Source organism: Salvelinus sp. IW2-2015, linkage group LG18, assembly GCF_002910315.2.
Source record: "Salvelinus sp. IW2-2015 linkage group LG18, ASM291031v2, whole genome shotgun sequence".
Taxonomy (NCBI): domain Eukaryota; kingdom Metazoa; phylum Chordata; class Actinopteri; order Salmoniformes; family Salmonidae; genus Salvelinus; species Salvelinus sp. IW2-2015.
Window position 1 is genome coordinate 16,895,924 of NC_036858.1, and position 14,166 is coordinate 16,910,089.

Consider the following 14,166-nt stretch of genomic DNA (forward strand, 5'->3'; position numbering starts at 1 on the left):
ATGACAATCCATCAGGCCACTATAAGGATTACCTGTGTTGATTTTAAGCTTCCTGGAGTAACCGGAAGTGGTTAAATTTACCCTAAAATTGTTATGATTTCACTCCCTACAGTTAGTGAAAAACACTGCATTCAACTCTCTGTAAATCAGTCAGTTCGTAAAGACTTGAAACTCAGGATTTTGTATAAGGGTGTCCCAAGAAAGACTCTCAGCTTCCTATGARAACCGGATGTGCCTTAAATTTGGGTCATAAGGGCAGTGTCTATTTCCAATAGGTTTAAACAGTGATTTATCATCACCAAATGGACAGGCTGAAATCAACCCCAACGAGCGATGTGGAAGAACCACTATCACTGCTAGGCCATCCCGAGTTCAACGAGCCAGACAATTGGGCATTTCAGCAATATATTAGAGCACCAACGATAAATTCTGACTTCCTATGATCACATATGACAAATAGACCTGGTTAATTCAGGGCTTAACATAGTGATATATATAATTTGGTCAGAATATAGGCCATCTCGACATTATATATGCCATTTGCACATGGTTCACTGACTCACTGTCATATAAAATATATTTTATTTGTTTAACACTTTTTTGATTACTACATGATTCCATATGTGTTATTTCATAGTTTTGATGTCTTCACTATTATTCTACAATGTAGAACATAGTAAAAATAAAGAAAAACCCTTGAATTAGTAGGTGTGTCCAAAACTTTTGACTGGTAGAGTAAATCTACTTGAAAATCTATGGCATGACCTGTAAATGGTTGTCTAGCAATGATCAAGAACCAATTTGRCAGAGCTTGAAGAATAGAAAAMAATAATAATAATGCAAATCCAGGTGTGGAATGCTCTTAGTGAKCCACAACAAAATGTGGAATAAGTCAAGGGGAATGAATACTTTCTGAAGGCACTGTAAGTGTTGTACATTCCATGTCAATAAAGTATATTGAATTGAAATMAAATATTCAGAGAACAACAAACAGAGAGATGTAGAAATCCAAGATGGCGTAGCAGTCCTCTTTTGTCCTCGTCTTGTCGTGTCCCGTGTATATATATTTTTATATATTTTTCTTCGCATATATATATATATTTTTTTTTCGAAAACCCAACTTCAAAACACTTTCCTGCAACARGCCTCACTCAATGTGGTGCAGATCTGTTTTTTTCTAAAGTATTATTCACCTCGAATCCAGAATCTCCCAACAGAAGCTAGCCAGCTCACTAGCTCCTAGCTAGTAGTCAGCTAACCACTGCTATCGGTCATCAGCTAACCTTTAGCTCGGAAAGCTCTRGCCGGTTTGTACAACGCGACTCAAACCAGAGCATACCGGACCTATTTTCCCYGATTCCTACTGCAAGCTCTGGACATTTTTCACCTGGATATTCGCASCTAGCTAGCTGCTATCCGAGTACTGGCTAACGTCAGTCCCGGAGCAAGCACCAATTAGCCTGYAGCTAGCCCATGCTAGGCCCTTTCTCCCGGCTAGCTAAAGAGGCCCATCAGCTACTCCTGGGCTACAATACCCGGACCCCTTCTACTGCCGGTACGGGGAACGGAACCCCGCCGATCCTTCACGACTGGACTACGACATAATCTGCTCGAGGGGGTACTCAACTGGCCTCTACATCGCGACCACCCCTGAATGCCCATCCGCTAGCAGCGGCCCGCTAGCTGCTAGCTGTCTAGAGCATATTGGACTGTTAGCTATTGGACTATAGATCCATCGGCCAATTTCTTGGGCCACTATTTTGCCAATTGGACTGCTACTCGGAACCCTACTAATCCATCACGACTGGTCTATCGACGTCACCGCACGCGGAGGCCAAAACAGACTTTCCTCCGCCGAGACGTCCCTCTAAGGCCCTTCTGCTAGCTTGCTAGCCCCGGCCTGCTATCTGTCTGAATCGCCGTGTCTCCAGCCAGCCCAACCACTCACTGGACCCCTATTGATCACCCGGCTATGCATGCCRCTCCCTAATATCAATATGCCTTTCCATTACTGTCCTGGTTAGTGAGTATTGTCTTATTTCACTGTAGAGCCTCTAGCCCTGCTCAATATGCCTTAACCTACCATTTAGATCCACCTCCCACATATGCAGCGACATCACCCAGTTTAAACGTCTCTAGAGACAATATCTCTCTCATCATTGCTCAATGCCTAGGTTTACCTCCAATGTACTCACATCCTACCATACCTCTGTCTGTACATTATCCCTTGAATCTATTCTCTCACGCCCAGAAACCTGCTCCTTTTACTCTCTGCTCTGAACGCACTAAACGACCAGTACTGATAGCCTTTAGCRGTACCCTCATCCTACTCCTCCTCTGTTCCTCTGGTGATGTAGAGSTTAATCCAGGCCCTGCAGTGCKTAGCTCCACTCCTACTCCCCAGGTGCTCTCATTTGTTGACTTCTGTAACCGTAGAAGCCTTGGTTTCATGCATGTTAACATTAGAAGCCTCCTCCCTAAGTTTGTTTTATTTACTGCTTTAGCACACTCTGTCCTAGCCGTGTCTGAATCCTGGCTTAGGAAGTCCACCAAAAACCCTGAAATTTCCATCCCTAACTATAAKATTTTCCGACAAGATAGAACTGCCAAAGGGGGCGGTGTTGCAATCTACTGCAGAGATAGCCTGCAGAGTTCTGTCTTACTATCCAGGTCTGTACCCAAACAATTCGAACTTCTACTTTTAAAATGCCATCTTTCCAGAAACAAGTCTCTCACTGTTGCAGCTTGCTATAGACCACCCTCTGCCCCCAGCTGTGCCCTGGACACCATATGTGAATTGATTGCCCTCCATCTATCTTCAGAGCTRGTGCTGCTAGTGACCTAAACTGTGACATGCTTAACTCCCCGGCCATCCTACAATCTCAGCTTGATGCCCTCAATCTCACACAAATTATCAATGAACCCACCAGGTACAACCTCAAATCCGTAAACACGGGCACCCTCATAGATATCATCCTAACCAACTTGCCCTCCAAATACACCTCTGCTGTTTTCAACCAAGATCTCAGCGATCACTGCTTCATTGCCTGCATCCGTAATGGGTTTGGGGTCAAACGACCACCCCTCATCACTGTCAAACGCTCCCTAAAACACTTCAGCGAGCAGGCCTTTCTAATTGACCTGGCCCGGGTATCCTGGAAGGATATTGACCTCATCCCGTCAGAAGGATGCCTGGTTATTCTTTAAAAGTGCCTTCCTCACCATCTTAAATAAGCATGCCCCATTCCKAAAAAWYTTGAACCAGGAACAGATATAGCCCTTGGTTCTCTCCAGACCTGACTGCCCTTTGACCAGCACAAAAACATTATGTGGCGTTCTGCATTAGCATCGAACAGCCCCCGTGATATYCAACTTTTCAGGGAAGTTAGGAACAAATATACACAGGCAGTTAGGAACGCTAAGGCTAGCTTTTTCAAGCAGAAATTTGCATCCTGTAGCACAAACTGAAGAAGTTCTGGGACACTGTAAAGTCCATGGAGAATAAGAGCACCTCCTCCCAGCTGCCCAATGCACTGAGGCTAGGAAAAACTGCTACCACCGATAAATCCACTATAATTGAYAATTTCAATAAGCATTTTTCTACGYCTGGCCYTGCTTTCCACCTGGCTACCCCTACCCCGGTCAACAGCSCTGCGCTCCCCACAGCAACTCGCCCAACCTCCCCTACTTCTCCTTCACCCAAATCCAGATAGCTGATGTTCTGAAAAAGCTGCAAAATCTGGACCCATACAAATCAGCCAGGCTAGACAATCTAGACCCTCTCTTTCTAAAATGATCTGCCGAAATTGTTGCAACCCCTATTACTAGCCTGTTCAACATCTCTTTCGTATCGTCTGAGATTCCCATAGATTGGAAAYKRMSCMSSYMCKWRCCCCRRRTRKAAYGGGGAYACACTCTAYACCCAAACTGCTACAGKCCTATATCTATRCTACCCTGCCTTTCTAAGGTKTTRGAAAGCCAAGTTAACAAACAGATTACCGACCATTTCGAATCCCACCGTACCTTCTCCGCTATGCAATCTGGTTTCAGAGCTGGTCATGGGTGCACCTCAGCCACGCTCAAGTCCTAAACATATTATAACCGCCTCGATAAGAAGACATTGCTGTGCAGCCTTTTCATCGACCTGGCAAGGCTTTCAACTCTGTCAATCACAACATTCTTATTGGCAGACTCAACAGCCTTGGTTTCTCAATGATTGCCTGCCTGTTTACAACTACTTCTCTGATAGAGTTCAGTGTGTCAAATCGGAGGGCCTGTGGTCCGGACCTCTGGCAGTCTCTATGGGGTCACAGGGTTCAATCTCGGCCGACTCTCTCTCTGTATACATCCATGATTGTTGCTCTGCTGCTGTATTGCTTTGATCTACCTCTACGCAGACGACATCATTCTGTATACCTCTGGCCTTCTTGGACACTGTGTTAACTAACCTCCAGATGAGCTTCAATGCCATACAACTCTCATTCCGTGGCCTGCAACTGCTCTTAAATGCAAGTAAAACTAAATGCTGCTTCAACCGATCGCTGCCCGCACCTGCCGCCCTTCAGCATCACTACTCGGACGGTTCTGACTTAGAATATGTGGGACAACAAACAATACCTAGGTTGTCTGGTTAGACTGTAAAACTCTCCTTCCAGACTCACATTAAACATCCCCAATCCAAAATGAAATCTAGAATTGGCTTCCTATTTCGCAACAAAGCATCCTTCACTCATGCTGCCAAACATACCCTCGTAAAACTGACCATCCTACCGATCCTCGACTTCGGCGATGTCATTACAAATAGCCTCCAACCCTCTACTCAACAAATTGGATGCAGTCTATCACAGTGCCATCTGTTTTGTCATCAAAGCCCATATACTACCCACCACTGCGACCTGTACACTCTCCGTGGCTGGCCCTCGCTTCATACTCGGCGCCAAACCCACTGGCTCCAGGTCATCTACTCACTGCTACGCTGCTGATATAGTGCCAATGAATGCTGGCCTTTCTCCCATGTACTCTAACTCATTGTCTACGTCAGATAGAGACTAGAGTCAGGTGAGGGACTAATGCTGTGTAAGACTGAAAGCCACCTGTCGGAAGACAATTTTACCCTCAATCCCTGTTTGTATGTGAATACCACATGTATGATAACTCTCATACAGCAACGTCTCTCTTTCTCCCCAGGCCTGCTCTCGTCTCCCCAGCTCCCCACCAGACCGAAGCTGGATGACAACCTCCAGGGGGTCTCCCCCACCCCTATGCCCATCTCGGAGACCTCTTCCCTGGACGTCTTGGCCCTCATCTCCCCCCAGGTCTCTCCTGCTGTCTACCAGCTCTCGGAGCTCACGTCAGACGGTAGCCCTATGGAGGGCCCCAGCCCGACCCCAGACTCCAACCCGTCACTGGAGGGCCAGGGGGAGTCCCCAGGGGCACCAGGAGGGGAAGAGGAGACCAGGCAGGGCAAAAAGAGTCCCCCCGCCAAGCAGCACCTCCACTGTCCCATGTGCAAAATCACAGTCAACTCCTCGTCCCAGCTAGAAGCCCACTATAGCGGTATGCACTGCAATATGTCTATATGGCTACTTGCACAGCATTTGCTATTGAGTGATAAGTAGATACTATTTAAATGCTGACCTATGATTATGATTAAATACCATTTTTAACTGATAAATGAATCAATAGCTATGTGGTCGTGTCTGTGATGTGTCTGTGCTGTTCTAGGCTCCAAACACAAGCAGGTGCTGGAGGGCCAGGCGGGTGCTCAGGCGCGACGCCGAGGCAAGGTAATGTCATTGCCTAGGCCGACATGCAGGAGCAAGCAGGCAATCAGCAGCAAGGCCAGGGTGGGCGTGGCCCTGGCTAGCCAACCGTTCCACTGCGAGATGTGCGAGGTGTCCGTCAACTCAGAGACGCAGCTCAAACAGGTGTGTGTGTTTGTGAGTGTTTCTGAGTGTGTGTAGTACAGCCTCAAAATATATATGCCATGCACTCAGTCCTTGCATTTGGAGCTGCCTATGAATTTGAGAGGGGTTACATTTCCCTAGCCCCATCCCTCAGCCGTAGACCAATACAAGTGGGATTTTCGATTGTATTTCGAATGAATCCCAGAATGTAGCTTTTAAGGGATGTTTCACTCAGTATAAAACCTAACATGCTTTGCTTTTGTCCCTCAGCACATGAGCAGCAGAAGACACAAAGACCGGTTGTCAGGAAAGCCCCAGAAACCGAAGTTCAGCCCTTATACTAAGAGCCAGCCAAACCCTGTTTTAGCGGTGAGTGTCCGTCCAACACACACACACCCACGCCAACGCCACGCCACGCACGCACGCACGCAACGCACGCACGCACGCACGCACGCACACACCACCACACACACACACACACACACACACACACACACCACACACACACACACCACACACACACACACACACCACACACACATAACACACATACACACCAAACTACCCTCCTGTCCTGCCCATTCATTCCCACACAGCCAGCGTTCTTATTTTGTCACCCCCTTTCCCCGTTCTTGTGTCCTCTCTGCAGAGCGTGAGATGGAGTGGTTTCCCGTTGGGGGGGTGACCTCGGCCATAGGGAAACTGGCCAGCCACTGCCACCTCAGCACTTACAGCCCTCAGGTGAAGGCCTGATGAGGACGTTTTGTGAATGTCTTTTTAGCAACCAGAGACAGATGTCTTTATCTGGTTGACTGGATGTTTTACCAGATAACCAAACTATGACGTCCATGACATCAGATGTCTTTACCTGCATGTAACAGAGACCAGTTGGTTGTATTTGAGTTATATCCGGTCTTCTAACCCAGAAAACCAGTTTAAAGGCAGGAAATAACGTCATTAAGACGTCAGGGCCACATTTTACCCGCTTAGGAAGAGTAAGAACCGGAATTTGAATTGGGCAACTGTCTTAGGTGGCTCTGGTCACATAAACGGCAAACACACATTTACTCACATTACCAAACTATCTCTGTCCATTGTCTATCTATGGGGTTAATGAACTGAGCATATAGCGTGCTGCTGCTATGTCGGATAGCTGAGAAAGGGCCATGTTTGGGAATAGGCATGGTCACGTTCTTTCACAGTTTACTCACTACAAAAATAACTGCCTGAAAGTTGGTGAGGCCAAATATACTGGCAGGCACAAAAAGGTCTCTCACACACTCATGTAAACATAGCCTCACACACACACACAGACATTGTCACATAACCACAACACACACACAAGTACATGCTCGCACACAAACACACACACACACACACACACACACGCCACGCCACCACGCACACACACACACACACACACACACACACACACACACACACACACACACACACACACACACACACACACACACACACACACACACACACACACACACACACACACACACACACACACACACACACACACACACACAACACACACACACACACACACACACACAGAGACAGACAGACAGACAAAGACAGAGGGCCGCACAGGATTTGTGTTTGGCCAGCTGCTGGGTAGAGGCAGTGTCTCAGGCCATGGTCACAATCTTGTCTGGGATATTTAAGGCCAGCTCATGAGGTTGCCAACAATCCACACTGGCTTCACACAAATTGATGGTGATGGATATTCACTTTCATGTTTCATTCACCCTCACTCTGACGTTAATGTTGTGGTTAGCTGAATGCATACAGGCCTGATCTAGAGTATAACTTTTTGGATACAATTGTATGGGCTTGAAGAGAGATAGCATTGTTAGACTGATTCTGACATGGGACACCAAGTGAACATACTTTCTGGCCGAACAATAGCTAGGTCTCCATCCAATTGGCGACAGATTTTTATGGGAATATTCTAAAATACGGATAAAGAAAATATTCCCACCAGTGGTGTGTTTCCACCAAACTGTTGACTTTTCGCTTAAGTTTTTATGTACCAAATAAAAATGTAAAGTTCAATGTGTTTCCGTCGCATTTTCAACTCTACCGATAGTATTGTCACAAAAACGGTTGCGTTAAATAGCAACTATGCCTCCTCTGGTCTTGACACGTCCGCTCTAGTCAACAGCTGGCAGATACAGTGCGGTTGGCTAGTCTACATGATGCGATTATTATGGATAAGAGCAAGAATATTTGTATTTGTCAAACGGCAGGCAAGCATCGATCATCATGTCACCAGAATAAGACCCTCGATATTTGTTGGAAAGGAGCATCAAGATCACCGTGCACTTTCACCACCCTGTGAAGTTCATCAGAACTTATTTCATCAGTAACTGCATCGTTTCCTGAGTCATAGCGGGAAGACCACACACCATATCATCGCATGACTCCCAAGTTTACTTCGATATGAAGGTTATTATATAAATATTTGGCGATGAAGGCATTTCCACTGCTGTTTCTCACATAAATAATTTGACCGACAAAAAAAGATCCCACCATGTCGAAACGAACAAATTATCTGTCGACATTTATAAAATTGTATCGAAACTTCCTGTTTCCATCACAGCTGGTACCACAGAGCTTGAGGTGGCCGGTAATTCAATCAATTGTAAATAGTGGGTTTTCCAAATATTGCTTTGAGAAGTTGAATTTGCACAGCTGTATGTCCTGGATGGAGGGAGTTATGGAAAATCCACTATCAGGAAATTATTGAATACCAGACCAGGGTCAGCCACGCAATCTCCATAGACAAACAATGGCAGTAGAATGACCTTACTGAAGAGCTCAGTGACTTTCAACGTGGCACCGTCATAGGATGCCACCTTTCCGACAAGTCAGATCATCACATTTGTCTGCCCTGCTAGAGCTGCTCCGGTCAACAGTAAGTGCCGCTATTGTGAAGTGGAAACGTTAGGTCACACAAGCTCACAGAACAGGACCGCCGAGTGCTGAAGCGCATGACGCGTAAGAATGGTCTGTCCTCGGTTGCAACACTCACTACCGAGTTCCAAACTGCCTCTGGAAGCAACGTCAGCACAAGAACTGTTCGTCAGGGAGCTTCATGAAATGGGTTTCTATGGCTGAGCAGCAGCACACAAGCCTAAGATCACCATGCGCAATGCCAAGCATCGGCTGGAGTGGTGTAAAGCTCGCCGCCATTGGACTCTAGAGCAGTGGAAATGCGTTCTCTGGAGCGATGAATCACGCTTCACCATCTGGCAGTCCGATGGACGAATCTGGGTTTGGTGAATGCCAGGAGAACGCTACCTGCCCCAATGCATAGTGCCAACTGTAATGTTTGGTGGAGGAGCAATAAGGGTCTGGGGCTGTTTTTGGTGTTTCGGGCTAGGCCCCTTAGTTCCAGTGAAGGGAAATAGTAATGCTACAGCATATGAGATTCTAGACGATTCTGTGCTTCCAACTTTGTGGCAACAGTTTGGGGAAGGCCCTTTCCTATTTCAGCATGACAGTGCCCCCATGCACAAAGTGAAGTCCATACTGAAATAGTTTGTCGAGATCGGTTTGGAAGAACTTGAATGGCCTGCACAGAACCCTGAGCTCAACCCCATTGAACACCTTTGAAATTAATTGGATGCCGACTGCGAGCTAGGCCTAATCGCCCAACATCAGTGCCCGACCTCACTAATGCTCTTGTGACTGAATGAAAGTAAGTCCCCGCAGAAATGTTCCAACATCTAGTAGAAAGCATTGCCAGAAGAGTGGAGGCTGTTATAGCAGCAAAAGGGGGACTAACTCCATATTAATGCCCATGATTTTGGAATGAGATGTTCGACGAGCAGGTGTCCACATACTTTTGGTAAGGTAGTGTGTGTATGTCTAATACTTTCAAATACCTGTGCCGAGGTTGATGTACACTTGTTTGCTTGTACAATTGAACCAATATAATAGTCCCAAAAGTGCAAACTCCATGCTAAATCAAGCACACCTCAAAGAGGTATTTGACCCTGGGTTGTGTTCATTAAGCACCAAATGGAGGAACACAGACGGAAACTGGCTGGGACTACTATGACTTGCCCAATAAGAAATGCAAATTTTTTCATTGCAAATAGTTTCAAAACGTTTTTCGTTGCGTGCTCTAATGAACTTGACCTGCATGTAAGTTTGTTGAATAGCTGCCGCAGACTCATACTAAAAACCCTATGGTTCCTCTCTTCCAGACCAAACTGGCCCTGCAGAAGCATCTGTCCAAGGCCCTGTCGGCAGGTTTCCTGGCCAGCCACATGAACCCGGCCACCCTTTGCACCATGGCCTCCAATCCTCTGACCCTGCGGGGCCCCCCGGGGCCAGGCCACACACCCCTCATCCAGACCCCCCTGCTCAGCCCTGCGCTCTTCAGGCCTGCCCCGGGGCCCCTGAGGGCCACTCACACGCCCATCATCTTCTCTCCGTACTAGCCGAGTTTGGACAAGCCTGGATCAAATTGACCTAGGCTGGACAAGCCAAGCTTGGACTAGCCTGGATCAAATTGGCATACATTTACATTTTAGTAGAGCAGACGATCTAGCCTTTCTAGATGAAAAATAAGGACCTAAGTGGAGCTACTCTGAGGCCCTGTCCAGAAACAACCCTTTACCCTCCCACCTTGGCAGTTGTGTACAGTACTGTATATCATTTTATACTGTATAAAATGATTAGATAGGTACTGTATGTAAGCAATACGGTTGGAGCTCCACTTTGACTTCTAATAGGCTAAGTGGAATGTTCACCCTATCGCTGAAACCCTTGATATCCTTTCAGATCTTCACAAGTGCACAGAGGTTAAGGGTTGATTTTGGACAGGACCTAAAACATCTATGCAGCCAATGAGAGCAGAGCAGCGTGCCACCAAGTCCAACATGCAAAACCGCTTACTGGCTACGGTGCTACACACTGGAGAACCAGAGATGGCCATGGCGTTTCAGCCACAAAATTGCTGCCCCTCTCTCCCGTTGGCTCTCTGAAGACTGTCGACTGCATGCTCCAACTTGGTCTGGAGGACCCTCTTTGAAGCCATAGCGACGAACGATCAAGTTTTATTTGTTTTGTGCTATTTATTAGATGACGATAGAGAAGTAGGCCTATATTTATGTCACGTATAGTGTGCGTTGCCGATGTCCCCTCGCTTTAGGATTTTCCAAACAGTTTCACTCTGGGAGTAGGCCCACACTGTCAGATTTCCCTTGTCCAGTATTAGTCTATCACCTTTTGTCAAGGATACTGTTTTATTTGTTTTGTGCTTTCAGCTAAGGTACTTTTCAACTAACACTTTCATTGAAACCCGGTATTAAATCCCAAAAGAGCTAACCTAGCTAGGTAGAGTATCCACCGCATTCACGGTAAATGCTACATACTGTATGTCGGCTCAATCGGAAAGGACTTTCAAATGTCAATTCGCTATAACGCGGATCTACCTAAACGGTTTGAAGCCTGGCTTTGGTCTGGGAACATGATGCACGATGCCAATGTGAGACCCCGAGTCCCAGCAACCACAGACCCATCAGACAACACATTATTAGTAATTCTGTGTGGCTCAGGCAACGGCATGGTCATGTGTTCAATTCTCGCAGGGAACACATACACGTACTAAAGAATGTATGCACTCACTGTACTTCAAGTCGCTCTGGATAAATGATGTATACCCTGCTCTCAGCATTTGACAGAGAAAGAGACATAAATGTAGCTGGTCCCAGATCTGTATATGCTTTCAAGATATTCAGAGGAGCTGGCTCAAGCAGATCTGAAGTCAGGTTAACATTGATGGGTATAAGAAGGTATCGATGAGGTAAGGGTCACGCTCTCTCGTGCTCTTTATTTTCCCTCTTTCTCCCTTTCTTCCCTGTGTAAAAAGCAGTATTAGTACAGCCGCAATCAGCCCCCCCACTCAAACCTGATGGAGAATATTTTACTTCAGGGAAACAGGACTAAAGAGACAGAGAGAAGGGGGAGGGAGAGAGAGTGAGAGAAGCTTGCATTCAAAACACCCATAATCTGGGGCTTATTCAGGAGGGTGCAACGTCACAGAACATTTATCATTTAGCATAGAAGTACAGTACCAGTCAAAAGTTTGGACACACCTACTCATTCAATGGTTTTTCTTAATTTTTTACTATTTTCTACATTGTAGAATAATAGTGGAGACATCAAAACTCTGAAATAACATATGGAATCATGTAGTGACCAAAAAAGTGTTAAACAAATAAATTATATTTGAGATTTTATATTCTTCTAAGTAGCCACCCTTTGCCTTGATGACAACTTTGCACACTCTTGGCATTCTCTCAACCAGCTTCACCTGGTTGAGAGTTCCCACATATGCTGAGCACTTGTTGGCTGCTTTTCCATAACTCTGCGTTCCAACTCATCCGAAACCATCTCAATTGGGTTGAGGTCGGGTGATTGTGGAGGCCAGGTCATCTGATGCAGCGCTCCATCACTCTCCATCTTGGTCAAATAGCTCGCACACAGCTTGTAGGTGTGTTGGGTCATTGTCCTGGTGAAAAACAAATGATAGTCCCACGAAGCGCAAACCAAATAGGATGGCGTATCGCTGCAGAAGGCTGTGGTAGCCATGCTGGTTAAGTGTGCCTTGAATTCTAAATAAATCACAGACAGTGTCACCAGCAAAGCACCATCACACCTCCTCCTCAATGCTTCACAGTGGGAACCACACATGCAGAGATCATCCATTCACCTACTCTGCGTCTCACAAAGACACGGCGGTTGGAACCACAAATCTCAAATTTGGACTCATCAGACCAAAGGACAGATTTTCACTGGTCTAATGTCCATTGCTCATGTTTCTTGGCCCAAGCAAGTCTCTTCTTATTATTGGTGTCCTTTAGTAGTGGTTTCTTTGCAGCAATTCTACCATGGAGGACTGATTCACGCAGTCTCCTCTGAACAGTTGATGTTGAGATGTGTCTGTTACTTGAACTCTGTGAAGCATTTATTTGGGCTGCAATTTCTGAGGCTGGTAACTCTAATGAACTTATCCTCTGCAGCAGAGGTTACTCTGGGTCTTCCTTTCCTGTGGCGGACCTCTTGAGAGGACCGCTTGATGGTTTTTGCAACTGCACTTAAAGAGACTTTTAAAGTTCTTGAAATGTTCCGTATTGACTGACCTTCATGTCTTAAAGTAATGATGGACTGTTGTTTCTCTTTGCTTATTTGAGCTGTTCTTGCCATAATATGGACTTGGTCTTTTACCAAATATAGCTATCTTCTGTATACCACCACTACCTTGTCATACAATTGATTGGCTCAAACGCATTAAGAAGGAAAGAAATTCCACAAATTAACTTTTAACAAGGTACACCTGTTAATTGAAATGCATTCCAGGTGACTACCTCATGAAGCTGGTTGAGATAATTCCAAGAGTGTGTCAAGCTGTCATCAAGGCAAAAGGTACTGTAGCTACTTTGAAGAATCTGAAATATAAAATATATTTTGATTTAACACATTTTTGGCTACTACATGATTCCATTTGTGTTATTTCATAGTTTTGATGTCTTCACTATTATTCTACAATGTAGAAGATAGTAAAAATAAAGAAAAACCCTTGAATGAGTAGGTGAGTCCAAACTTTTGACTGGTACTGTATATCACATAGATAAGCAGTCCTCTTTGTCATAGGGAATAACAAATCATGCCCACTCTATACGGTGCATTTCTATCTGCAAAGTTCTGAAACGTTTCACTCTTTTGAACAATCTCCAGATGCCACCAAGCACACTCTGTTGATGGGAGTCTGAAGTACAGGAGCTCCTCGTTAACAAGTGGGAATCATATCCTGATGCTTAAGCCTGATAATGTGTATGAGGACTTAATTTTAAAAAGTCGCTCCTCTCAATCACTTTATGTTAATTCCTGAGGAAGTTGGTAAGTGTTTTCACAGAAGGGGACTATTGAAGATGTAACACCGCTGTAGTTTTAAGCCCCTGCTATTCCTCAGTGTTGTATCCTGTGTTCTAACTGATTGTGCTGAAATATTGTAGCCTAAGCAATATTACGTCATTTTAAAGTTGTATTTAAGTGTCATCCGGTGGACTACATGGGTAGCTTAATTTTCCATCCATTGCAATAATGTAAGTTGGTATTCATAAAGAACATGTCGATATGATGTCTGTATCGTTGTACATGACCTTATAAAGAATACAGATTTTTCATAGAAATGTGTCTCCTGTGTTACTTTACTGTAGAGTGCCTCTTGTTG

The 14,166-nt window shown here is 45.4% G+C and overlaps 1 protein-coding gene across 1 annotated transcript in view; it reads left to right on the forward strand.

Moving 5' to 3' along the window:
- Positions 1 to 14,119, forward strand: part of LOC111977487 (zinc finger protein 385B-like) — a 154,194-nt gene extending 140,075 nt beyond the window's left edge. The window contains 6 exon segments of the mRNA XM_024006923.2: positions 5,188 to 5,556; positions 5,725 to 5,927; positions 6,177 to 6,275; positions 6,556 to 6,577; positions 6,580 to 6,647; positions 10,133 to 14,119. Coding sequence (XP_023862691.2) covers positions 5,188 to 5,556; positions 5,725 to 5,927; positions 6,177 to 6,275; positions 6,556 to 6,577; positions 6,580 to 6,647; positions 10,133 to 10,369 — 998 coding nt within the window. The 3' untranslated portion in view covers positions 10,370 to 14,119.
- The last annotated feature ends 47 nt before the right edge of the window (positions 14,120 to 14,166 follow it).